Below are 25,819 nucleotides of genomic sequence, written 5' to 3' on the forward strand. Positions count from 1 at the left end.
TCTCTCAGCAAAGTCTTGTGATTTTCATTGTACAGATCTTTCATTTTCTTGGTTAAACTAATTCCTAAGTATTTTATTCTTCTTGATATTATTGTTAATGGGAAATTTTTCTTGATTTCTTTCTCAGATGTTTCATCCTTAGCGTATAGAAATGTACCTTGATTTCATATCCCGCAGCTTTACTGAAATCATTGGTTAGTTCCAGCTGTTGTTTGATTCATTTGAATTTCCTATACATAGAATCATATCATCTGCAAATAGTGACAGTTTTACTTCTTCCTTCCTGGTTTGAATGCCTTTTATTTCTCTGTCTTACCTAATTGTTCTAGCCAGGATGTCTAATACTACATTGAATAAGACTGGTGAGAGTGGGCACCCTTGTCTTGTTCCTGATCTTAGAGGAAAAGCTTTCAACTTTTCTCCATTGAGTATAATGTTGGCTGTGGGTTTGGCATATATGGTATTTATGACATTAAGGTATGTAAATACTCCTTCTATACCTAATCTGCCAAGGGTTTTTATTATGAAAGGATGCTGTATTTTGTCAAATGTTTTTTCTTCATCTGTTGAGATGATCATGTGATTTAAAATTTTTCATTTTATTAATGTGATATATTATATTTATTGATTTGTGTATGCTAAAGCATCCTTGCATATCAGGGATTAATCCCACTTGGTCATAGTGTATAATCCTTTTTTTGTGTTCTTGAATTTGGTTTGCTAATATTTTGTTGAGAATTTTTGCATCTATATCATCAGGAATATTGATCTATAGTTTACTTTTTTGTTGTGTCCTTATCTGGCATTGGTGTCAAGGTCTCATAGAATGAGTTTAGATGTAGTTTAGATGTAGTCCCACCTCTGCAGTTTTTTGGAAAGGTTTGAGTGGAATTGGTATTAATTTTTCTTGGAACGTTTGGTAGAATTCACCAGTGAAGTGATCAGCTCTAGAGTTTTCTGTGTTGGAAGGCTTTTGATTCCTGAGTCAATCTCTTTGCTTGTCATTGGCCTTTTCAGATTTTGTATTTCTTCCTGAGTTGGTCTTGATAGGTGTTATGTTTCTAGAAACTTATCCATTTCTTCTAGATTATCTAATTTGTTGGCATATAATTGTTCATAATAGTGTCTTATGGTCTTATGTATTTCTGTAGTATCCGTTGTCTCCTTTTTCATTTCTAATTTTATTTATTGAGTCTTCTCTCTCTTTTTTTGGTGAGTCTGGCTAAAGGTTTGTCAGTTTTTGTTTACCTTTTCACAAAACCAACTTTTAGTTTTGTTGCTTTTCTGTTCTCTATTTCATTTATTTCCACTCTGATCTTTATTTCCCTTCTTCTCATAACTTTGGACTTAATCTGTTCTTCTTTTTCTAGTTACCTGAAGTGTAAAGTTAGGTTATTTGAGGTCATTCAATTTCTCAATATATGCGTTTATCGCCACAAACTTTCCTTTCCGAACTGCTTACGCTCCATCCCATAAGATTTGATATGTTGTATTTCCATTTTTATTTCTTTCAAGATAACTTTTTAATTTCCTTTTTGATTTCTTCTTTGATCCATTGGTTGTTCAGAAGTGTGTTGTTTAGTGCACATATTTGTAGATTTTCCAGTTTTCCCCTTGTTGTGGATTTCTGGTGTCCTATTATTGTAGTCAGAAAAAAATAGTTGGTATGATTTCAGTCTTCTTCAATTTGCTGAGATTTGTTTTGTGCCATATCATATGATCTACCATGGAAAATGTTTTGTGTGCACTCAAGAAGAATGTGTATTCTGCTGCTGTTAGGTAGAATGTTCTATATATGTATGTCAAGTCCATTTGTTCTAGAGCATGGTTCAATTCCAATGTTTCCTTGTTGCTTTTCTGTCTGATCTATCCTTTGCTCACAGTAGGGGTACTGAAGTCCCCTACTACTATTGGAGAGTTTTGTGTTTCTCTCTTTATATCTCTCAGTATTTGCCTGATAGATTTAGTGCTCCAGTGTTGGGTGTGTATATTCGTACAATTGTTATATCTTCTAGATATATTGACCCGACCCTTTTATCATTATATAATGACATTCTTTGTCTCTTATCATTTTTGGCACGAAGTCTATTTTGTCTTGTATAAAGTATGGCTATGCCCACTTTCTTTTGACTTCCACTTGCACAGAATATCCCCTTCTATCTGTCCACTTCGAGCCTATGTGTCTTCAGAGCTGAAATGAATTTCCTGTGGGCAGCATATGTTGGGTGTTATATTTTATCCACTCAGCTACTCTGTGCCTGGTGATTGGTGAATTCATCCATTTATATTTAGAGTAACTGTTGCTACATAAGGACTTACTACTGCCATCAGATCATTTGCCTTCTGGTTATTGTTTTGTTTCTCCTCCCCCCCCCCCCCCGTTTTTGTCTTTGCAAAATGGTGATTTTCTAGGGTGATTTGCTCATTCTCTTCATGTTTTATGTTTCATGAGTCTATTCTCGACTTTTGCTTTGTGGTTGCCATGTGGCTTACATGAAGCATCTCATAGATAAACAGTCCTTTTTTATGTTGATAACACCCTATCTTCATTCACCTATAAAGCTTCCACCCTTCTACTCGTCCCCTTTTATATTTTTGATGTTACAGGTTACCTCTTTTTATGCTGTGAATTCTTGAGAAATTATAGTAGGTATAGTTATTTGTAATGTTCTTTTCCGTAAGCTTTTTTTTAAAAAGACCAGGATATATTTTTTTAAGTTTATTTGTTTTGGGAGAGAGAGGGAGAGGGTCGGGGAGGGGCAGAGAGAGAGAGAGAATCCCAAGCACAAAGCCCAGCATGGAGCTGGAACCCATGAACCGTGAGATCATGACTGGGCCAAAATCAAGAGTTGGACACTTAACTGACTGAGCCACCCAGGTGCCCCTCTGTAAGCTTTTATATTATAATTAAGTGGTTAATATGCCATTCCAACATAGAGTTACAGTTTTCTTTATTTTTCACCTTGGCCAGAGTGCTGTGTACTTTCATCTGCTATCATGTCACTCGTTAACGTCTCTTCGTTTCAGCTGAAGGGCTTCCTTCAACATTTCTTATAAGCAGGTCTAGTGGTGATGAGCCTCCCTCAGTTGTTGTATTTTCTGGGAAAGCCTTTATTTCCCATTCATATTTGAAGGCCAGTTTTGCTAGATAAAGTGTTGGTGACTGGCAACTTTTATCTTTCACCACTTTGAATATATCATTCCTCTCTCCTGGCCTGTAGAGTTTCTGCTGAGAAATACACTGATAGCCTAATGGGGGTTCCTTTGTAGATTGTTTTATTCCCCACCCCCCTCCACTAGCTGCTTTTAAGATCCTTTCTTGCTCATTGATTTTTGACAGTTTCATTATAATATATTTTAGGAGGGTCTTTTTGCAATGGGATAATAGGGTGTTCTGTTAGCTTCTTAGATGTGTATGTTCAATTTCTTCCCCACATTAGAAAAATTCTCAGCTACTGTTTTCCAAAAGACACTTCTTGCTCCCTTCCCCCTCTCTTCTTCTTCTGGCAAACCAGTTATATGTGTTTTTCTCATATCGCATAGCTCTAATCGGGTTTCATCGCTTTAAAAAAATCTTAGCTCTCTCTCCTCTTCAGAGTCCTTTCTAAATTCCCATCCTCCAAGTCACTAATTTGTTCTTCAATCTGATCCATCCTATTTCCTAAGCTCTCCATTCTGCTTTTCATCTGATTCATTGAATTTATCATCTCCGGAATTTCTGGGTTTTTTTTTTCTTTTAGAGAAATAGAAAACTTTTTTGTACATGAATAAAAGGGTAGTTTAGTGGGTGTCTGGTTCTTTTTTTTTTTTTAATTTCAGTCTCTTTGGTAAAGAACTCTTGTCCATTAATTTTATTCCTAAACTCATCGACTCATCATGCTGAATTTTCTTGTAGCTCATTGAATCTCTTCGTAACAGCTATTTTGAATTCTTTATCAGTTAGATTGCAATACTCCATGCCTTTGTAATCGATCGCTGGAGAATTATCATTTCCTCTTTGCGATTCAATATTCCTGTGAGTTTTCATTGTGTTTGACAAAATGTATCTCTGCCATTGCATTTTTTAATATGAAATTTATTGTCGAATTGGTTTCCATGCAACACCCAGTGCTCATCCCAACGGGTGCCCCCCTCAATGCCCATCACCCACCCTCCCCTCCCTCCCAACCCCCATCAACCCTCAGTTTATTCTCAGTTTTTAAGAGTCTCTTATGGTTTGGCTCTCTCCCTCTCTAACTTTTTTTTTCCTTCCCCTTCCCCATGGTCTTCTGTTAAGTTTCTCAGGATCCACATAAGAGTGAAAACATATGGTATCTGTCTTTCTCTGTAAGTTCCTCTGAAAATTAAAAATAGATCTTCCCCATGGCCCAGCAATAGAGCTGCTAGGAATTTACCCAAGGGATACAGGAGTGCTGATGCATAGGGGTACTTGTACCTCAATGTTTATAGCAGCACTTTCAACAATAGCCGAAATATGGAAAGAGCCTAAATGTCCATCAACTGATGAAAGGATAAGGAAATTGTGCTTTATATACACAATAGAATACTACTTGGCAATGCGAAAGAATGAAATATGGCCTTTTGTAGCAACATGGATGGAACTGGAGACTGTTCTGCCATTGCACTTGAAGTAGCACACACCTTTATTTGTTTACTCCAGTTCAACTAACTTGCAATTAGAAACCATTCTTTTGTTCTCCAGAAGGTGGCGCCTTAGCTCAAGTTTTTGGTTTCTCTTCACCTGCAGTGGCTCTGGGCTGCACAGGGGAGCATGCTGGTTTTAAAAAGCTGGTGTAGAAACAGCTGACGGTGGAGTTGGAGGAAGTGTGGGTTTAACACCTGTTGCTCTGTGGGTGCCCACTGCCCACAGATCAGGGGTACTCCCAGAGGTCTGAGAACAAACCTCCCGCTAACATACCAAAGCTGATAGCCAGGGAACAGGTCCCTTCAAGGCCCTTCATTATTCTTGACTGCCTCTCCTTCCCTTTCCTCTCTCTCCCAGGTGCACAGGTGCCCCCCTCAGAAATCTGTGCAGCTGGATAGAAGTGGGTCACAGTCACTCACCACTTTCACTTTCCACCTCTTCTGTAAGGGAAGTCACTGGCCCTAAAGGGGGAGCTGGCTCCTCAAGATCCTTCTCCTCTGCCTCTGTCCTGCCTAGATGGGTGCCCGCTTCTCCCATCAAGTTGGCTGGGCCTCTGCAAAACCTCTGTCTCTGGTGCATGTCTACCATGTTTTTCTCTCTCCAGCAAATGTGGGTGGGGCAATTCCCCCCAATTCCCTTGGATCCATAGCAGCCTCTGAGATAACTATCCTCATTGTTTTTCGAAGCGCAGGTGTGCAGAAATGTAATGTACAGAGGCACCTTTGTTCAGTTGTGCATGGCTATTTTCATCTGGATTTTGTTGAAATATCTTTGCTAGAAATCTATTTGGACACCTGATGGGATTGTGATGGAACTTTACAAGAATGATCGGTATAAATAAAACTCAGATATCCAACAAAAACAAACTCTACTTTCCTGAGACATGTAAATCTGAAAGTAAATACATAAATAAACTTTAGATAAACATAAACACATGGGTAAAATCCAGATATGAGAAGTCAATCACTGTTTGACACCCTAGGACCTTCACTTTGTTTATTCACACAATTCTGACAGGCTTGGGTATCTATTCTTAAGTTCATGTCAGATTCAAAGCATCAGATTAGTTTAGGGAGGGAACTGCTAGAAACAGATACACTAACAGCAGACAGAAAGGACAGCTGGTCACCTGGAAGAAAGAAAAAAAAGCAAAAGGGAAAAAAAAGCCTCCCAGAGCCACTTAATCTGGCTCTGAAAAGCCCTGTAATCAGTGTATCCTGAAGATATTATTGCGTATTTGTTAGTGACACGGATAATGGTCTTGAATTATCAAGAAACATTTATATCTGCTGAAGGTGGTCATCTGTGTTTACTAAAGATTTACGAAGATTTCGTGGCAACTTCGGATCTTTGAGGGCCAATCTTGTCTGTCTTGTGTCTCAGTGTCAACCCAGGACTGTCTTTATGCCAAACAGAGAGTAGACAAACGATAGTTGCTGAAAAAGCAAATTAGTTACCTTTCAAATTGATTAAAACCTTAGCTACCTGGAGGGTCTTGGACCTTTTGCAATAATTAAAGTCTCACTTCAGTTCGTTCCTTCTCAGAAGAAGCCTTACATACTTAAGTCTACCCACTGTAGTTGTGTTCTCACGGAAAAAATACAGTCCCAGGGCACCCCTGCTGTATGATCATTTTGATTAAAACTCTAATGGGATCTAAAGCTCTTGCTCTCTTTCTAGAAATCTTTTGTCCAAGTCCTCCATCTATCCCTAATGGGAACCACCCCAGAACTTCTCAGGGAGATGTTCCCTATGGAGAGGAAATTACTTACATGTGTGAACCCCGCTCGGCCAGAGGGATGACCTTCAACCTCGTCGGGGAGAGCACCATCCGCTGCACAAGCGACGGTGAAGGGAACGGGATTTGGAGCGGCCCTGCCCCTTCCTGTGAACTTGCCGGTCCTGCTGGTCAGTACCCACTTCCCTATGCCCCAGCCGGATCAGAATATCTAGGCTAGAATGTCCTCATTTCTGTGGTGACAGCTGTGTTTGCTTGTGAACGTGGCTTGGTTATAAAAGTCAGACACACAGAATTACCTGCTGAGCAACTTAATAGATGGGTTCTAGATGTGCCATGCTGTGTCCCAATCCGTGGTACTCTGATGATCCTTCCCACGGGGGCAAGGAGTGTGGGGCAGTGAAAAGAGGAGGAGGTGGAGAATGGGGAGAATCAGCGAGGCCCAGATTTTCTAGAGAGTATTTTCAAAGCAGTAAAATACAAGTGCCAAAGAAAATACTCTGTCGTGCCATCTCCAGTACAAGTTGTCTTTATACTCACTAAGTGGGTGTGCAGAGCAAAAAGTACATGTTGATGGCCTCATTTTACTTCAGACTGGAGTCTACAGAAATAAAGAAACTCCAGTGTAGGCACTTGTATTCCTTTTGTTACCCCTAAGTGTTCTGCTCAGCCTGTAACTGCATTTTGGTGACCCTTTGTCTCACTTGTAGCAATAGGAACTCAACACGCCCTAGAGAAGCGGAGTTCAAGGTTGTGCTTTTAGCAGCTCATTCCTTTTACACATTAGTCTGGCATGAAGTGACAGTGCCTGGCACTTGGAGGCTCATCTGTGGCTGTGATTGTCCACACAAGCTCTGTGAGCCAGTGAGGACAGACAGCATGCAACTGGTCATTTGAGATCCTGGTGGTATTCCCAGCCAGTGCAGTTTGCAGGGGACAACACAGATGGTCCTGCTTAAAGGCTGAGAGGTCTCCGTTTGAAGAATCATTCTTCCCAGGGATCAGTAAATATTTAGTGCCTTTGGAACCTGCCTGCCTTGGGTCTCCGTGCGGCTCTAATAGAGATGTTATTAGATACGTTGACGTATTTGTACTTCTTTGTTTAACTGAATGTCTTTTCTTGTGTTTTTTTTTTTGGGGGGGGGGGTCTTGTTCTTAGCATGCCCACATCCACCCAAGATCCACAATGGGCATTACATTGGAGAACATCCATTTCCATATCTTCCTGGGATGACGGTCAGCTACACTTGTGACCCAGGCTACTTGTTGGTGGGAAGGAACTTCATCTTCTGCACATACCTAGGAACCTGGAGTCATTTTGAACATTATTGCAGAGGTATTTCTTATTCTTGCCGGGTTTTGTTAATGGAAAATTGATGGATGAGGCTGCTAAGGCTAAGCCACCTTTCTGAGAGGATTGTGAAATGAGTATCAATAGAAGGGGGAGAAAAGCAGAGAAAAAGATAGGAAGGAGGCTGCCCAAGGATTCTCAGCTCTACCAAACAAGTAAGAAGAACTGATGGAATTTCCAGTAATACAGTAGACATCAAACACCAATTTAAAATGCTTTGCAGGCTTTTAACTAATAAAATATCTCAGCTCTAAGAGACCTCAGAGGAGTTACAAGTGGTCCTCATAAATACCTTCGAGAGGAGGCTGGAAGCACACTTTCTTGTGAGGAAAACTGAAATATGGAGGAAAGTTGAGAGCAATTTATTACCGGAATTACTGGATATGGGTCCTCATTATAATTTCCAAGACCAAAGGTGAAATGTCTGTTTCATCTCTTCCTTAAAACAAGTGCCAAAACTTACTTCCTTTATTCCTGTCTACGTTTGCGAAACTGGCATCTGACTCAAAGCATCTTTTGTTGGCAATATTCTTTAAAAAAAAAACCCACAAAATATGGAATTAAAAATATTATTCAGTGACTAAGCATGGTACCGAGGTCTTTATAAAAGTCATTTGTGTTAGTCTCCAAAAGAATCTGATGAGATGGGAATATTCTTGCTATTTTACAGAAGAGGAAATAGAGAGCCCCAGTAACCAGTCGACAATAGGCACCTCCCAGACGGGGGTGCCAAGACTGGGTCACTGCCCAGCCCATGCTTTGGAACACTGCACTGTATTCTGTCTCCTATTAAATGTGGTTCTTTTGACTTGGCACAACTTTAAGTTAGCAGTTTGCTCTTTGTGTCCTTTGTAGTAAACTAGGCGAAGGGCAGGGATGAGGTAGGAGGGACTTCAGACAGGCCTGTGTTTCCAACGTTAAGGAGCAGTTAGTCCTATGGCTGTTGGGGTGGTCACAGGATCATGGGGGCTCTCCCCAACCTAAAAGTCTCAGAAGTCCTTCTTGTCCAGCCGACCTCTGGTTTTAGAGATAGAGAAAATATCCAATACAGAGACGGTAAGTGGCTCTTCTCTATTTATTCTCCACGAACTGTGGAGTCCCTGCGCCTCTGCAGGAACAGGAAGAAAACTCACCCCTCTTTGCTTTAGTCACATGGAGAAGTATGAAGATTCAGAGAATACTTCAAAGACGGATTATTCAAATTAAGACTCTGGGACGTTTCTTCTCCTGAATATAAAAGGGTACTATTCTAGCCTCTTGGCAGCTGCTTCCAAGTGAAATTCGTTTTGTCTTAATAATTGTCCTCGTCAAACGTGCTTTATAGCGGTCATTCTGTATTTAGCATTAGCAAAATCAGCCAGGCACCTAGTTAAGAAGATTCCAGTCTCAAGCTCCATTCCTAAGAACTCTGATTCTGACATTTTGAGGTGGGGTCTCGAGGTCTATTTTTAACACACCCATCAGCATATTCTGATGTAGGAAGACCACAGACCATATTTTGGGAAATACCACTTCGCCTTGTTGGTTTTTTGAAAATAATAATTTCGCCTAATTTTGAGATAATTACAAGTGGAAAGCGGGCTTTGCTGGTTGAAGGAGGTATCAACAGCTGGGCAGAGAAAGAAAGCAAAACAAAGGATAAGATAAATGAGATAACATAAATTAAAATTTAAAATTATGTTTTAAGTTGAGAATCATGATTTACTAGCTTCTATGCATAGAAATGAGCCAGAAACATGCATTTAACCAAGAAGCAAAATACCAGTATTTGTTGCATACCTAGAGAGAGTTAATGTGATATTCCTCTTTCCTTACGGTGTGACCCAAGCGGATCCAGGATTAGAACATGGTTATCATAACTCCCAACCTGTCGACCACTTTACAGTTGCAGAGTTGTCAATAATTAAAAGCGGATTGCAGTACCTTCCGTATTCTCTTTCTTTACCTGAGAAATGAAAGAGAATTTAAAATTGTACGGTGTTGGGTAGGTGTCAATAGGTCTTGATTGAAAACATGACTCATCTTTGCTGAAGGCAGGGTAGTTTGGGGGTCATAGATCTTTGCATTATGGCAGTTTCAACTAAAAATTAATAAAATATCAATTTCCTTCTGATTTTTCTATTTTCAGAGGCAAAATGTAGACTCCCAGCGCATATGAATGGAATCCGGAAGGACGTGGAAATGAGAAAAGTCTATCACCATGGAGATAATGTAACTTTTGAGTGTGAAGAGGGGTATACTCTGAAAGGTAGTCCCCAGAGCCAGTGCCAGGCAGATAACACATGGGACCCTCCTCTGGCCATATGTGCATCTAGTAAGTGCACCTGCAAGAAATGTAGGTCCTTCCTTCGTCATGGTCACTGTTCATTCACTCGTCCATCCTGTCATTGAATGTGGTGTGATGTTCATGGCACCTGCTAAGAACGAAGGAGTCCAGTGGGAGAAACCAATGGCTTTTTATATTAGAAAAACATTAGACTGTGTGCTGAAAAATATCAGATGAATTTTCACTGGCTGAGAGCTCCTGTTTGATCACCCTGTGTGCCAGACTGATGTCGTCCTGGCTTTTGTCTTCCCTTTAGGCACACACGATGCTCTCATAGCTGGTAAGTTCTGTGAAGGGTTTGCTGAGGAGCTCTAGCACGTTCCACAGTAAGTACTCACTTACAATGGGTGAGATGTTTAAGGAGAGATCAAAATCTGTAACGTTACAATTTCAGTCAGAAGGAAAAGAGTCTACATTCAGGCCATGGTGTGGCAAGACTGGTATCCTCACAGGCACAGAGTGAGTGAGTGTCCTCTATCGAAGGTTCCACACCGTCTTTGAATCATTGCAAATGAATAATCATCATCCTTCCTATTTTAACGGGGCTGGAGAACACAACGTCCCCTTTGGTTTACAACCCGGGAAGATTCTTCAGGATGGTAGTCATGCCCGCTTGCGCAGATTAGAAGCCACAAAGATCAATTTTCTTAGCCATTTCTGTGACCTGCCTGTACAAGAGGAGTGGTTTGGTGAGACTTTGCCTGCAGGGATCAGTGGAGTCGGTAGCCTGTGCCTGACATAAGACACGAGTGCAGGGCCCCCAGGCGCCACAGCCAGGAGTTCCCGGGCGGTTCTCGGCTCCTTGATGAAAGGCTGCTTTGGACTAAAGGTTACACACTGCTCTGCTCACCCCTCGTCTGTGACCCTGGGGGTAGTAAGACTAATGCACCAGATCAAACTAGGAGCAGAGGGAAAATCTTCAAGCTAAGCCTGTGTGAGGGGTTTCTTAAAGGCAGAATTTATAGTTTATAAAAAACTCACTGGCAGCCTCTAGCGGGACTAGATGTTCATTGTTTAAGACCCATCGGTTATATTTGCCATGCACTCAATGACTCTGTTTTACTGCCTAGGCATTTTCTTTGGCACCATCTTCTTTCTTTTACCCATCATCGTGGCCGGTTGGATAATTGTGAAGCACAAACAAGGGTAAGTACAACCAAACTCGCCTAGAAAAAGGTTGTAAGTGTCCTTGCCTCCTCTTGGAAGCCAAGAGGAATAAAAAAGAAAACCTCAAAAAAAAAAAATTAAAAAAAAACACAACCCACCACTACTATATAAACAGATGTAATAATCATCAAGAAGGACCTGAGGCACACTGTGGATAGATACGTATTCACACTAAAAGAAATATATATAATAATATGTTTTTAAAAAGCTTAGGATTTTAAGGACTCAAATTTTGCGAAAGGGAAAACGGACAGAAGGAATTTTTCCAAAGATGAGTGAGACAGTTGGTATCCCAGTTTTGCCGAAATATTCCAGACTCAGACCTCTATACACAGCCCTCATCAAGGCACTAGAAGTTAGAGAGTATGATCCACTGGTTGCATCACAGGCTGCCAGTATGGAAGAAGTGAGACTTGCTTTGGAGTATTCAAAAAAAAAACCAAACTTTTATAAACACCATTTACTTTTTAACTTTGCAAAACCTTTGCAACGATTAAGATCTAAATAAACATTTTGACTGGGAAAAGAACGCATACAGCTTTTGTACTATTTATTTCTGGCAAAATCATTGGGTCAAAGTCAATGAGATCAGTGTTATAAGCTTGATGAGCAAATCCTAGATCTATGAGAAAGTTTATAACTTTAAGTGAACAGTTTTCTGCGGTAAACATTCTAAGCAAAGAGTCTCTTAAACAAGCTTTACAGAAACTGAAAGGTTGATAATTTATAGAGGATGCCAATCCAATGTAAACTTTTTAAAAAGCAGAGGGTCATGTATTTCCTCTCTCTGCCCTGCATTGGGCCTTCCCATGCTCTATTAAATTAGCTCTTGTCTCCTCAGTCCCCTCCCTAGACGATGAACATTTTATGAGCAGGGACCGCCTGTAGCTACTCAAAATCATTTTTTAGGTGATTTCTTTTGTTTTTGTTTTGTATATGTATTTTTGAGAGACAGAGCATGTCTCTTTGGAGACGGAGCCTCCAAAGCAGGCTCCAGGCTCTGAGCTGTCAACACGAGCCCGACATGGGGTTCGAACCCACAAATTGTTAAGATCACGCCCTGAGCTGAAGTCGGAGGCTTAACGCACTGAGCCACGCAGGCGCCCCTAAGTGATTTCTTTTTAATTGAGGTATAATTGACATGTAACATTATATTGGTCTCAGGTGTGCAACATAATGAGTTGGTATTTGTATACGTTGCAAAATGATAACAACAGCAAGTCTAGTTTAAAAATAATTTTAATGATTTTTTTTTTTACTTTTCCTTGCATTAGTAGTTAAGATTCACGAAGAGTTGCAACAGCTAATATATTTGTTTACAAAATACTTTACCATTTATTGTCTTGTTTCTTCCTCAAAGCAACCCTGTGAGGTAGGGAAGCCCAAAAACGGTGTTATCCCAAAACAGAAGGCTCTGAGTTTACAGAGACATTCAGTGGCTTGCTTAAAATCGTACCAGCAGGAAGTTGTTCAGGGGTAGGGCTTCAGCCTGATGATCTTAGAATCCTGAGCCCATTTGGCTCTCAGGTAAAAATTTCAGCTGCTCATTTCTGAATCTGATTCTGTATCATCCAGTACAGCATACAGCACAAAATGGGAATAATTCCGTTTTTCTTTCAATATTTCCCATCTGCTTTATTGGATTTTTTTTTTTTTAGGGACTCTGGTACATTAAGAGTACATTATTCTCCTAGAGAATAGTATGCCATCTCTTCCTTTTTATTCTCAGTTATTATACTACAAGATAATTATAATATTTCTGTCAGGACCTCCGTCCTTATGAAACCCTTCATTAGCCTTTATTAGGTTTGCTGAAAACTTAGGGAAGTCCATTCATGCAGACTTAAAGTTCTGTGACTTTTTAAAATCGTTACTAAATAGGTACTTTTAGGCTCTGAAGATCATGTAGACCAGAGTAAATTACAGTTTGGTTTGGGTCACTATTCATTGCCAAGTTCATTGGGATGATCATGTTTGATAAATGCGTGTTCACTGGAAATACTTTGTGTTCAGATGCTTAACTGGGCAATGAAAAGTAACCACGGGTTCAACTTTCTCCTGCTTAATCTTAGGCTAAATGTAAAGGTTGTTTGTAAGGTTTGAATAAAAGTCTGCTTACTCATTTTGAGTGACTGCATGTTTAAAAATTGAAATTGTTCATTTGTGATTACAAAACCTCACTGGCTTGATATTTCACTAGTGAAAAATGCTGTTATCTGCACAGTTGGCATTTCACTGTGTATTTACTAAATACTTGCGACAAATGTTAACAAGGTAACTCATGCGCTTGATCACCGGGGAGTAATGCTGTTACACTTGTCCATTCAGAGCCCGTTTATCCTTGCCTTTTGTTTCTGCTGCTGATCTATTTCCTTTTCTCTACAAACAGCCTTCTTGTCCATAGTGAGACAGCACTTTAAGGTCTTTGTTGGCTTAATGCTTAGTGTGACAAAACTATTAAAGCCCCTCTGTGCAAAGGCTCCCTGTGTTTTCCTATGTTCACATTAACCACAATATTACAAAAATCTGTCTTTCCTCCTGTGGGTCCCCTTAACTGCTCGCACAGAACACTTCACTTTTGACTTCTGGTCACTAAATGTGCGGGGTTCCCCCCCCCGCCCATACCAAACAATTCTGTGACACCAGCTGTGTGTCCTACAATTTAACTTAATTCAATTCTTAAACTGTCTACCTGGAGATAATGTCAGATCGCACAGCTTCGGGTCTCAGTTCTGCAAGACTATTCCCACCCCACTTCACATGTCAATCTCAAGTACAAGTTGTCATCTGTGCTTCTGACAGATGGGCTATAAATCTGAGTTCCCAGGAATCCCTCCTTGAGTTTGATGTATTTGCTAAAGTGGCTCATAGAACTCAGGGAAGCATTTACTTATATTTATCCGTTTATTAAGGGATATGAGAAAGAATACAATGAACAGCCAGCTGAGGAAAGACATAGGGTGTGGTCTGGAAGGGTCCCAAGCACAGGAGCTTCTGTCGCTACAGAGCTGGGGTGCACCACATTCCCCAAACATGGATACATTCACATGCTAGGAAGCTCTCTGAACCCCATACCTCTGAGATTTTATGGAAGTTTGTTGATGTAGGCATGATCAATTATTAATTCCATTTCCAGCCTCTCTCCGCTCTCTGAAGGGTAGGGGATGGGGCTGAAGTTCCAACCTTCTGATCACAGTTTCATCATTCTAGTGACCAATGAGCTATCCGGGAGCACAGCCAGAGTCTCCTCATTTGAACAAAAGATTCACCTAGTGCTCTTACCACTTAGGACTTCACAAGGATTTTAGGAGAACTGTGTCAGAGATGGGGTCAAAAAATAAATATTAAAACAAGAGATCCTAGTGCTCTTAAAATTATACATGGGTTTCAGATATCCGTGCCAAGGACTGAGGGAAGAAAACAGTATATATTTTCTGTTATCTCATAACCACCATCAATCAACTGGATAGGCATTCATTCAACGTATATTAAGGTTGTATTTTCTCACACCCCACGTACCACTCACCCAAGACTGCTTCTACGCCATTCCTCGGCTAACCACTTCGTCATTGCTCCGTGGACGCCCATAACACCTGTCAGTACAACCCTCTACTCTTCCTCAGGCGTGGATCTCAAGTTTGTGCTTCCTCATTCTGGGAACACTTTGGCTTCTGACTCAGTCTTCCTCCTTGTCTCAGGGACGCCCTCATTCTAATTTCCACCAAAGGGTAAAGACTAACTGAGCAATAAGGAAGTACTGGGAGGCGGTGGAGTGAGTTAACTCTTTGGCTTCGATCCTTAAGTCCCTAATACCAACACATATTTGACCTCTAAGGGTACTGGTATTGTACCATTTACCATTTCGTTTATGTAAAATGAAGTGCTTAAACAACTGCCAAAGAGGCAGAGTAGCATCCCAGGTAAGATGATGGGCTTTGCAATCATTAGGAGCCGTGTCACACCCACTTACTAGCTATGAAACCCTCAGCAAGGCACTCATCTTCTCTAAACTTTATTTTCCTTGTCTGTAATGTGGGGACAATAATAGTTCCTACCTCACTTAACATGGTGCCTCAGTTAGGATGAATGTCAGAAAGTGTGAGCTATTGTTATTTACATGTGATTGTTATTGACATTTAAAAGTGCTTAAATGCTTGGATTTACCCTAGTCCTCACACACGTCCGGACAACTGCTGCTGCTTTCCAAACTCTGGGTGTTAACTGTACACAAAACAGAACTTCCATCTTCGCTGTAGCAGAAGAAGGAAGCCTTGTGTAAGATTGTTGTGCAAAGCTGTTGCCCTTGTGAAGCCTAAATGTCACCACCTGGTGGTAAACAGTATTTACCAGTCAAAATGACTTTGGAAGCAAATGTCGTTTGAAGGCATGGACACTTGTGTATAAGCAATTCTAGTCTCCTGGCAACGTACAGGATGGTTTTAGTTTTATTTCCTACTCTGAGTTATTTAGTCTGGAGAGGTGGGATTTGGTTGTGTCCTTTTTACATATCTTGCAAAGATTTCAGAAACCCGAGGCAACTTATGCCCTCAATTTCAAAATGGAAGCCACTGACTACTTTCTTCCAAGACTGAAATGTATAAAATGATTTGTCTTATTTTTCTCCCTCTGCCAATTAGCAAAACTACAGATGAAAAATGTAAGGAGAGTATCCATTTACATCCTCAAGAAGACAGCGGTGTAAGTCCTCAAACTGTGCAAACAAATCAGGAGAACAGCAGGTACCTAATGTACATATTGAATTCATAACGTTGTCAATAACTCAGAGCGAAAGTGAGAACAGGATGTGCCTAAGATGTTGCCTCTGGCTGGATCACTGGGACCACCGGAGATAGAAAGTTCTTCAGGAACTGGAAATGCCTTGGTTGTTGTTTTCTTAGATTCTTGTTTCCAGGGGGTTGGGTGATGGCTGTCAGCGCTGTGCTCCGGGCACTGTTTTCTCAAAGCATTCCTGTATTTTTGTGCGCTGGTGCTATAAACCTTCGAGAAGAAGCAAGCTTTCGTTTTCTTGTGGAACGCAAGCATTTGGCACTTGGGTGTCCCCCTGGCTCCCCCTTCCCTTAAATGTGCAGGATCACCTGGGGATCCTGTGGAGACTTCGCACTTACCTCCCCCTGCTTTCTGGCTCCCACTGAATTCTCTGCCTCACCAGGTCTCCTAGGACTGCTCTCTCCTTCCTGTTTCCTGTCCTCCCCAACAGGGGCTTGTCACCACACCTCATCCCTGCATGCCACCTAGTCAAAGTATCAGCCTACTACCATAGCTGTTGGGTGGTCACTGTTTAGCTGTTTGCTACAGGACCGGGGTGAAAAGGGAAGTTACCAAATTATGTGTACCGAAGTGGCACACACGTAGAAGTGAATATTAGAAATCAATGGACTAAAAAGTGACTGTTTTGTAAATATAGGTATTGGAACCCAGCCTCCCCCACTGTTAGCCTATTTATGGCTGCTTTCATGCTCTAACAGCAGAATTGAGGAGAAGCTACAGAGACCAAGACTTACTATCTGGTCCTTCAGAAGAAAAATGCCAAACCCTGAACTCTATCATATGATCAGGATTTTCTCACTGTTTAGTTCCCCTGTAAGCCTTGGCTTTCCAGTCTTTTCCTAGGCCACTCTCCCATTAGACACTCGTCAGTTTTGTTAAAATCTTTAATGTGTTCTCAGGGTACCTCATTTTGACTCTTGGTCTTCTTGTAAATTCAAAATTCCATTTTTCTTTACCATACAGAGCAATTCACCCAGTCCTTGCTTCCTCTGGCTGGGCCTAAGTATCCTAAAATTTTTATTCAGATTCTTGGGTGTCTGAAACACCAGCACGATAATGCCATAAAGGGGATTGGCCACTCCTGTAGAAAGCAGAAGCAAAAAGTATCATGTGTTTTCGCCAATTTCCTTTCTGTCCTCTTTCCCATATATCAATGTGCACTTATCTAAACTTGGCATTTTATATCTGCACACATGTCCCAAATCTTAAATTCAACATCGGACAGTAGAAGTGGCCACAGGAAAAGGCAAGGGGTCAGAGAGGCATTTTATAATCAAGACATAGGCAATTCAAATCATTTGAACAAATATATCGGGTATGGTCAACTTTCTCCTAAATAGAAATTTGCGAATCCCTAGGTTTATTTTCTGGCTTGTACTCACCTTGCTTTTGCTGAACAGTTTGTTTTTCATGACTGTTTATGGAAGCAAATGAAATGTGCACTGCTTTTTAAAAACTCAGTATTAGTAATTAACTTTTTGAAGCTATAATAACCATCAGTCTGATTCTTCTCAAAAGAGCATATACCTAGAGAAGCTTGACTAGTATATCAGTAGGATATAGAAGTCATGAGACAGGAATGGCATGATTTCCTAGGAGAGTGGTTTTTTTTCCTACTGTGATCCCAGTAGTTTGAAATGAAAAGAGCATTATTTATATCTTAACACAAATACATAGGTATAGGAACAGAAGTCAAATAATGCAGATTTTAAGATAAAATAAGACAGATAATACTATGCTTTCAGGAATACTTTACATTATGCCTCCGAGGCTCTTGGGGTGATGTACTGCTTGTCCTTTACTAGGATGGAAAAGCTGGGCCAGACTGATTCATCCCTAGCCGGATAGTCACCCACTGTAAACACACAAAGTAACTGCCCACTGTGAGGGCAATGGTTGTCTTTACGAAAGTCCATTCAAAAATAATACAGAATTATACTTAAAATATCATTTGATATCTCCTCAATCCTGGCCGGTTACCCACCTAAACACTTTACCATTTTCCTTCCAATCCTATCTGCATTACTCCACTCAGAATTCACTCACCCAAGAAGCCCTCCCAATGTGCTGTGGTCCAAAGTAATGTCTTTCTTTGGCACTCATAGAACTTAGTGCTTATACCATTTTGAAAATAGTGTCTTTTAATAGTAATATGTGCTTATTGAAAAGGTAGAAAATACAGAAAATATAAAGTATATAAAAGTGACCTATAATAGCCTTCATCCAGTGGCTAGTACTCTTAAGCTTCTTCACATTTACAGGGTTATACACTGAGATTATATTGACTGTATAACATTATTCCTGGTGTGGTTTCTACCAAATAACCACCATCCCTTTATCATTAAAAACTGTATATATGCTTATATCCCACAGTATCCAATATTTCATTTATTGTTTTTGCCCAGTAACACCAATGCATTCGTTCACTTGCTCATTAATTCTTCAAACATTTGTCACTTGTAATCTACCAATATTGTACTTATGTGTTTTCTTTCCCATGCTAAATTAACTTATGAGTAAGTTAATTTCCCCAAATTCTAAGTACAGACTTACTAAAATGAGAAGTGTATACTAAACAGTTGAGAATAAATTTATCAAAATTTCATTTATCCTCAACTTTTTGGAAACACTTTTTTACATCAAGGTGCATCTCAAATTGTGTAGACTGACTGTTGACCACCGTTTTAATAATAATACAGGAAGTCCGAAATGAATTTGTCACAAGTATCTTTTTCAAGATTGGGTTTTTGGCCAGTGTTCCACAGGAGCGAGGTTGCTCATTTGTGGCCACATATGGCAGACAAGGAGTGAGTTAGTGTCTGTACCAAGCTTAGGACCTGTCCACCCGAGCCAAGTGCAAGGGCAGAGGGTGATACAGGGAAAGAGGCAGACTCCAAAGACACAGCTGCATGCTGAAGGACGTGAGAATGTTCAAAGATGACACAGGTACCAAGCGTTGGGACGTGTCACGAGGTAGAAAGGGAACAATGATGGGGAATCAGGCGGCAGTAATAATGGGGTGTCCAGTGAGCCAATGGGCCTCAACAGGGATCTGTCCACTGGCAGAAGGACAGTCTTCCCAGCCTTGAGGAAGAGGAGAGGCTTCAGCATGGGCAGGGAAGCATCTGGACATCATGGATGATACAATGATTTCTTCCAGTCTTGACGGTGTTGGGGGTTGAGGACCTGTTCTCTGAGGCTGGCCCTCCTCCAAACTACTAGCTCCTGTTTGCTTTCCCCTGCCACAACATGGCTCAGAAGAGACTCAGAAACATTTGGTGTGTTATGAGGAACCTCTGTTTCCGGAATGAGGCTCTTTTTATTTAGTTGCCCAACGCTGAGAAACATTTTTCCTTTGATAAAAGCAGCAACGGGGAAAGGTCAGCTTATTCATTAATCTCTCTCTTATCTATTAAGTGTCTCAGCTTATGCAATACCTTCTTGTGCCCTGCACAGCAACCGCTAAAGAAGGCAATAAACACTTCTTCTGAACTCATAATTGGTGTAATACTGTCCTCATGATTATTACCAGTAAGTTCTGGGTAATTCATTTCAGCCATGCTGTCATCTGAATAAAAATATCCTGTTATTTCAGTGTCCTTCCTTGACAAAGTATATAAAGCTGGAGAACACCTCGAATTAAAATGTTGGTCGGGAAGGAAGCGATTCATTTCAACAGAATAAGATGTGAAACGCATAAAATCCCAACTGGAAGTGACCTCACAGAGATGCAAGCATGTGCACTTGAAGATGCCGAAGTGCCCCCGGAATCTAGGAAAAGCTCCCTCCTCTTAGTTTGGATTACTGTCACTCCTTCACCCTCTGTCCTTGTGCTCAAAGCACACACCATCCATTTAGGGGAAAAGACTGCCCTTGAGCTATATGAATAGCCTCACTTACTTAAAGGACAAAGGTGTTGCCTAAGATCTTGGTTTACCAGTTTGTTATTTTCCTTTCTTATTTTCAAATGTCCTACTACGGAATGGGCTTATTAACGAGAATGTGAAAATCCAAAGGGAAGATGTGAAAAACAAATAAGTCACAGAGAATTATACTACTCTGTGACCGCTGGTAATATTTTGATTTTTCTGCTAACCTTTGATTTTTTGCTAACCTTTCTTCATGTATGTTTCTTTATACACAAGTCTTACTTAAATAGTTAGGCTTTCTGTTATAGAGCAAAATCTCCTCCTATTAGATCTGAGTAAAATATAGCTGTATCAGTTTTTACTTTCCTTAGAAAAAAGGATATTTCTGTTTATTAAAAAAACATTAAATGATTCTGGAGAAGAGGTTTTCAAGAGAAATATCTGAAACAATGAGTTTTGGATATTCCTAAGTTGATTTTCAAAAGCACTTTTACTCTATTCTTTACAAAAACATAACTATTTTAAATAAAAGAATAATTTTATTATAAAAGCAACTGGCTTACTTTTGTATGGATTCAGAATACACTAAATAAACTAAGAAACTATGACTTTATGAAGTTAAAAAATTGGGGCTCCTGGGTGGCTCAGTCGGTTGAGCGTCTGACTTCAGCTCAGGTCATGATCTCACAGTTTGTGAGTTCAAGCCCCGCATTGGGCTCTGTGCTGACAGCTCAGAGCCTGGAGCCTGCTTCAGATTCTGTGTCTCTCCCTCTCTCTGCCCTTCCCTGCTCATGTTCTGTCTCTCTCTGTCTCTCAAAAATGAATAAACGGTAAAACAAAATTTTTTTTTAAAAAAAGAAGTTAAAAAATCAATATATAAATAAGTGGTCTTGGAGTCCTTAACTAGTCCACATACCTATGGATCAAAAATTATCTGGTGTGATATTATGGGTCATGCTAATAATCTAGAAAATATCAGAATCTTCCCAGATATTTAACAATAGATTCGCATAGGACTACTGCTATCTACCGTGTAATCCTGGGTTTTAAGCTGCTTTTAGAGTGTATTCTGCCAAATCGACCTTGATAAATATAAAGAGTGAGCCGAACATCAACTGGAAGTTTTCTTTAAAATCATGGAAGGTAGGGAAAAACAGAATAAGCAAAGTCAACTGACAAACCAGAAGAAAAAATTACAACTTAGATCATGGACAGGGGAAACAGGCATATTTAGAGAGTTAAAAATTCAAAAACCATCCCTCTCCATTCCTCCTCCCTGCAAAAGGGCAAAAGATATACAGCCAGGTCACCAAAAGAAGAAAGGGAAGTGACCTATGAATATATAAAAAGATCCTAAATGGCTTTGCTTAGCTGGAACATAGGGAAATCTATTACGTCTTAAGCTTCTGAAGAAGTACATTTTTTTTAAATTTTTTTAACGTTTTATTTATTTTTGAGACAGGGAGAGACAGAGCATGAACAGGGGATGGTCAGAGAGAGGGAGACACAGAATCTGAAACAGGCTCCAGGCTCTGAGCTGTCAGCACAGAGCCGGACCCGGAGCTTGAACTCACCTACCGAGAGACCATGACCTGAGCTGAAGTCGGCCGCTTAACCGACTAAGCCAACCAGGCGCCCCTGAAGAAGTACATTTTAAAGGAGGGCTAGAAAATAGTTGTTGGGGACTGGGCTGTTTTAGAATCAAAATTCCCTATCATGAAAAAAATGTAAATTCCTTTTTTTCCACCCAGAATGAAGTAGGTCTGTGAGTATTGTGGTTAACAACTATCTGATGCCTGGGACATTTAATTTCAAGAAATTCATGAGACTTTTTTTACCTGTACAACATTTATATAAGGGAAATACTGTATATACTAACTATGGGTAAAATACTGAATTTCAAGTTTAAAAATTTTTAAATACAAACTTTATTTGTATTCTTGAGCAATTGTGTTAACCTCTGGCCTTACGTTTTCCTTCTGAAAAGTAGGGGCTGGTCCAGCTGGTCTCCAAAGTTATTCCTAGTGCTAATATTCTCTTTTTTCTCATTTGCCTTTTGTGTACATGCAAGTGTAAGGTGTAGGTTAGTTTAAATCTATGACATTTAAATAAAATGTTCTGTCTCCATCATTACAATAAGAAAGGGATAAAAGATTTTCCTTTCTAAATCTACTTGTGGACTATGGTTTGTAATATATTTACATTTTAAACCTTCACAAGCCAAGAGGAAACAAAATGACTATGTGTTCCTTCTAAGAAATGCCTTCCTTTCTGCACTTGATTGTTTTAGAATCCCGGGGCAGGTAATGGCTTACCACAGGAATGCTCTTGCTGGTAAGAGCTAAATAAGAAGGTCAACTGAATGGCAGGTGTTTACCAGATACAAAGGGCGGTGGCACAGCCCCCAGGGCCAACATCAGCAAGATGGTTGAACCATCCTGTTTAGCCATCCTCTTTCAGGTTTTCACAAATGCCTCGTGTGTAATTCACCATGGCAGCGGAAAGCCTCTCCTGAGAGCACGCACAGGCCCATTCCTGCTGCTACCCGACCTCTGATCAGCACGATGGAAACAGACTAATTTAGGAGGCCAGGAATCATCCAACATTACGATTTATTTTCCAGAAGTTGGCCTGTGTTTAATGACAGCCTCACACACCTACCTCCTCCCCACTGGCCTTCACACAGTCTGAAAGGAGATGTAGCACGTAGCTCCAAACCTGGTCTACGCACTGGCATGTTCTCCATGCTCTCCTCTCCTGCACTTTAGCAGTGTGACAGAATCTCCAGGGGGAGCTGCAGAAACCCTGAGTGTTTACTCCCCCGCTTCACTCAAAGCCTGGACTCTTGAGTGCCATTCCCGTCAGGGCTTCAAGAAGTTCACTGTCGACACTCTCCCTTTGAACCAAGTCACTAAAACGATCTCAAGGCTAAGGGACAGACAGCAGCTCTGCTTCATAACACAGCTTGCAGTGCCCGATCCAGGAACGGTTTGTGTGCACACAGTTGTAGCTCATTCCTTTTAGAGGCAAACCCCACTTTGCTCCCAGTATCTTAAAATTCTTACAACAAAATCTCTCAGAGCTTCCCCAGCATTTGGTAAATCCATGGTGGCGGAGAATTGGCAGAGACATGTTAGATGCACGAGACAGCAACCCTCATTTATTTCATTCAGTATATATAGGTTTTTATTATACACCTTGCAGACACAGAACTGTCTCAGCACTGGAGCTACAGCAAGAGAACTCTATCCCTGTCTCATGGAGCTTGTCCAGAAAAATAAGGAACAGGGCTCGGGACCTTTCAGATAAATTATGTGATGCATTGCGTCAAATAAAAATAATCAATGTGAAAGTACTCAATTATATTAAGAGTGGTTTGATGAACGCCAGGTATAGAAACTTGACTGATTGAAAGTTCCAGTAAAACCCCAAGTCTTGAATCTAATCTAGTATATGAAACTAAGAAACCAAACACTAGCCATATACCGTTCCACATCTTTTAAATTTTTTCACGAGAAAATGTGACTTCCAAGCCTAGAAATAAATGTGGAAGTTTTTCAGCTTTACTGAGATACAACTGACATATATCGTTGTGTACAGATGGTTGCAAAGAGTAAGAAATAGATGATCTGTTTGCAGAAATAATGTCAACATTGAGCTGAAAAACATTTCTGTCCTATCACTCTTGAGAATTCTAAGAATTTCCAGAAATGATAATTCTCCCTCATTTGAGTTTCCAGTGTCTCCTTAATTATATATACCTCCTTCAATTAAGTGTCATCATGGAATGTCTCGTTTTTATACTCCAAGATAGTAGGTAAGGTGTTGATTTTATACAACAATCCACAATTTTGTGGCCTACAGGCTGCCCCCAGAATTGAAAATAATGTTTTGGTCTGGGAAGAGGAAATTCCATGGTTTGTCCAACCCAGAATGTCTTCAGTGCATTTTGGGTACAGAATTTTAAAAATAGAGATTTCTGTAATTCCAGAATATGAATCTGAAGTGTATGCAGAGAGCTTACATGTCCTTCCTATCGTCTCATACCTTGACTCTTTGTGGTGCAGGTTTCATCAGTACCATTCGTGAAAACAATAGCAGTTGGGTTTTTTTTCTTACTGATTCCAAATATAATGTAAGACCGTAACAGAAAACTGAAAAGCACAAAGAAAATGAAACATCCATAATCCTCTCAAGTATTAGTTAATTTTGGTATATGTCCAACTAATCCCTATTTACATGTATGAATATACTACTTTCGTTTTAATAAAGTAATACCAAAAGGCACATACTGATCTGGAATCTGCTTTTTCCACTTACATAGGTTATCATATTTTTAACATGGATTTTTTTTTACACTGCTCACTGCATAGACATTCATACCGTAAAGCCACCTATCAAAACTGCCTTCCACTTTTGTTAGACACTTAGGATTTATTTTTCCCCCCTAAATTATACATCTTTGGTCACAGCTCTGACGATTTCTTTGGCATGAACCCTAAATGGAACAACTAGTGGTTTAAAAGTCATGTCCATTTGAAAACTTAACATATGGACAACTTGAAAGCCAAAAGTTTGAGGGTGTTGGCCCCCCGATACATTTACTCACGCTGGTTGACTTTTATCCTTCTTTGCCAGCTAATAGGAAGAAAACGTCACCTCCTTTTGTGTGCTCTTTTAATAAAGGTCATGTTACTTCTCCTCTTACTAGTCATACAGGTTTAATCACAACGCTACAAATAGATCTGGCTCATTCTTCATTTTCCGCTTGACTTTCCACCGAGAGATGGTTTCCCCAGAAGAGCTCTCTCTTATCAATTCCTCGCATCCCAACAATAACGGCTTTGAGTATCTCCAGGAGATTGGCAATTAATACTCCCTTGTCCTTACCTTTTTCGTGCATGTTTTTTCCTCTTCAATAAAACATTCAGTTGCTCAAGGGCAAGGGCCCCAGAGAGGTGAGGCCCGATATGCTAATGGCCCCGGTGTCCTTTAATAATTCATCTCCCATCCTTTCCTTAGGGGTTGGGAGTGCAGTGGCCAAACCTTTGAGATTCTGAAATCTAGCAGGCCTTGAGAAGATCCAAGAGCAGGTGCTGATCCCCGGAAATCACAAGTATTGTCCCTAAATATTTAGGGACACTGCCTAACTGTCCCTAAACATTTAGGGATCATTTAGGGCAGTTGGATCCCTGCCAACTCTTGAAACAAGGACCCAGGGGGTCCGGACAGTCCCGAGTGCCTCAGGACACGACCGGAGCCCCGAGGGGTGCTGGCCCCACGACGACCCGCTGCCTGGGCTCTGGGTTTGTATTTTCAGGGCGAGGCGCTTTTCCGCTACGGAAAAGCCACAAGGATGACCCCCCAGCTCTCGTTTCTTTTCGACCCTTCCAGATGCGGCGGGGAGCCGGCCGAGTCCCGCAAGCCGCCGGGGGCCTCGCGCAGGTGCCCAGACGGGGTCGCCGCAGGGCGCCCGCGATAGTGAACGCAGGCGGCTGCCCACCGGGTGGGGAGACCCCAGTCTAACGGGCCCCGCTCGCAGGCCCCGCCTCCAGCCGCCTGCCGGCCCCGCCCACACTGGAAGTCCCGGCACTTCCGCCCAAGCACCGCCCAGGCCACGCCCCCGCGCCTGGGCGACTGACACCTGGGTACTGGGGGAATTGTTGCGTCTGGTACCGGACTCAGGAGGGTCCCTGCTCTGCGGACTCTCGGGTTCCCACAGATATCCAGGAGGATGATGGCGTCCTGCGCGCGGCGCCCTTGCCGTCCCCGCCTCCCCGAGAGGCGCCTTTCTTGGCGCGTGGTCGGAATTCTTTTGGTAGCCCCAGTGCTCCTGCTCTCTCTAAACTCTGGTAAGAGCCTGGAGAGGGTGTGTCCCCTGGCTGCAAGGGGGAGCGGGTCCAAAGGCCCAAGGCCCCGGACCTTTACTTTCCTA

At 41.1% G+C, this 25,819-nt stretch overlaps 2 protein-coding genes and 1 long non-coding RNA gene across 5 annotated transcripts in view; 2 read left to right on the forward strand and 1 right to left on the reverse strand.

Moving 5' to 3' along the window:
* CR1L (complement C3b/C4b receptor 1 like) overlaps positions 1-20,108 on the forward strand; it is a 61,341-nt gene extending 41,233 nt beyond the window's left edge. The window contains exons 13-19 of one of the 2 annotated variants that reach the window (XM_015079980.3): positions 6,326-6,553; positions 7,543-7,719; positions 9,863-10,048; positions 10,317-10,340; positions 11,131-11,206; positions 15,865-15,966; positions 19,611-20,108. In XM_015079980.3, the coding sequence (XP_014935466.2) occupies positions 6,326-6,553; positions 7,543-7,719; positions 9,863-10,048; positions 10,317-10,340; positions 11,131-11,206; positions 15,865-15,966; positions 19,611-19,623 (806 nt within the window). In that variant the 3' untranslated portion in view covers positions 19,624-20,108. Of the gene's footprint in view, positions 1-6,325; positions 6,554-7,542; positions 7,720-9,862; positions 10,049-10,316; positions 10,341-11,130; positions 11,207-15,864; positions 15,995-19,610 lie in introns of those variants that run through there. The other variant, XM_053208915.1, reaches the window with a different exon arrangement.
* On the reverse strand, positions 12,449-25,568 carry LOC106981803 (uncharacterized). Of its 2 annotated transcripts, XR_008292987.1 has the most exons (4): positions 24,775-25,568; positions 23,646-24,038; positions 16,920-17,096; positions 12,449-16,225 (listed from the first exon to the last, which is right to left on the reverse strand). It is a non-coding gene; the product is annotated as an uncharacterized LOC106981803 (long non-coding RNA). The 2 variants fall into 2 exon arrangements; XR_001431269.3 differs by lacking the exons at positions 12,449-16,225; positions 16,920-17,096 and adding an exon at positions 20,119-21,281 and having other exon boundaries at positions 21,514-24,038.
* LOC106981800 (membrane cofactor protein-like) overlaps positions 25,480-25,819 on the forward strand; it is a 31,753-nt gene continuing 31,413 nt past the window's right edge. The window contains exon 1 of the mRNA XM_015079969.3: positions 25,480-25,736. Within this exon, the coding sequence (XP_014935455.2) occupies positions 25,619-25,736 (118 nt within the window). The 5' untranslated portion in view covers positions 25,480-25,618. The remainder of the gene's footprint in view (positions 25,737-25,819) is intronic.

The sequence above is a fragment of the Acinonyx jubatus genome, chromosome E4 (genome assembly GCF_027475565.1).
Source record: "Acinonyx jubatus isolate Ajub_Pintada_27869175 chromosome E4, VMU_Ajub_asm_v1.0, whole genome shotgun sequence".
Taxonomy (NCBI): domain Eukaryota; kingdom Metazoa; phylum Chordata; class Mammalia; order Carnivora; family Felidae; genus Acinonyx; species Acinonyx jubatus.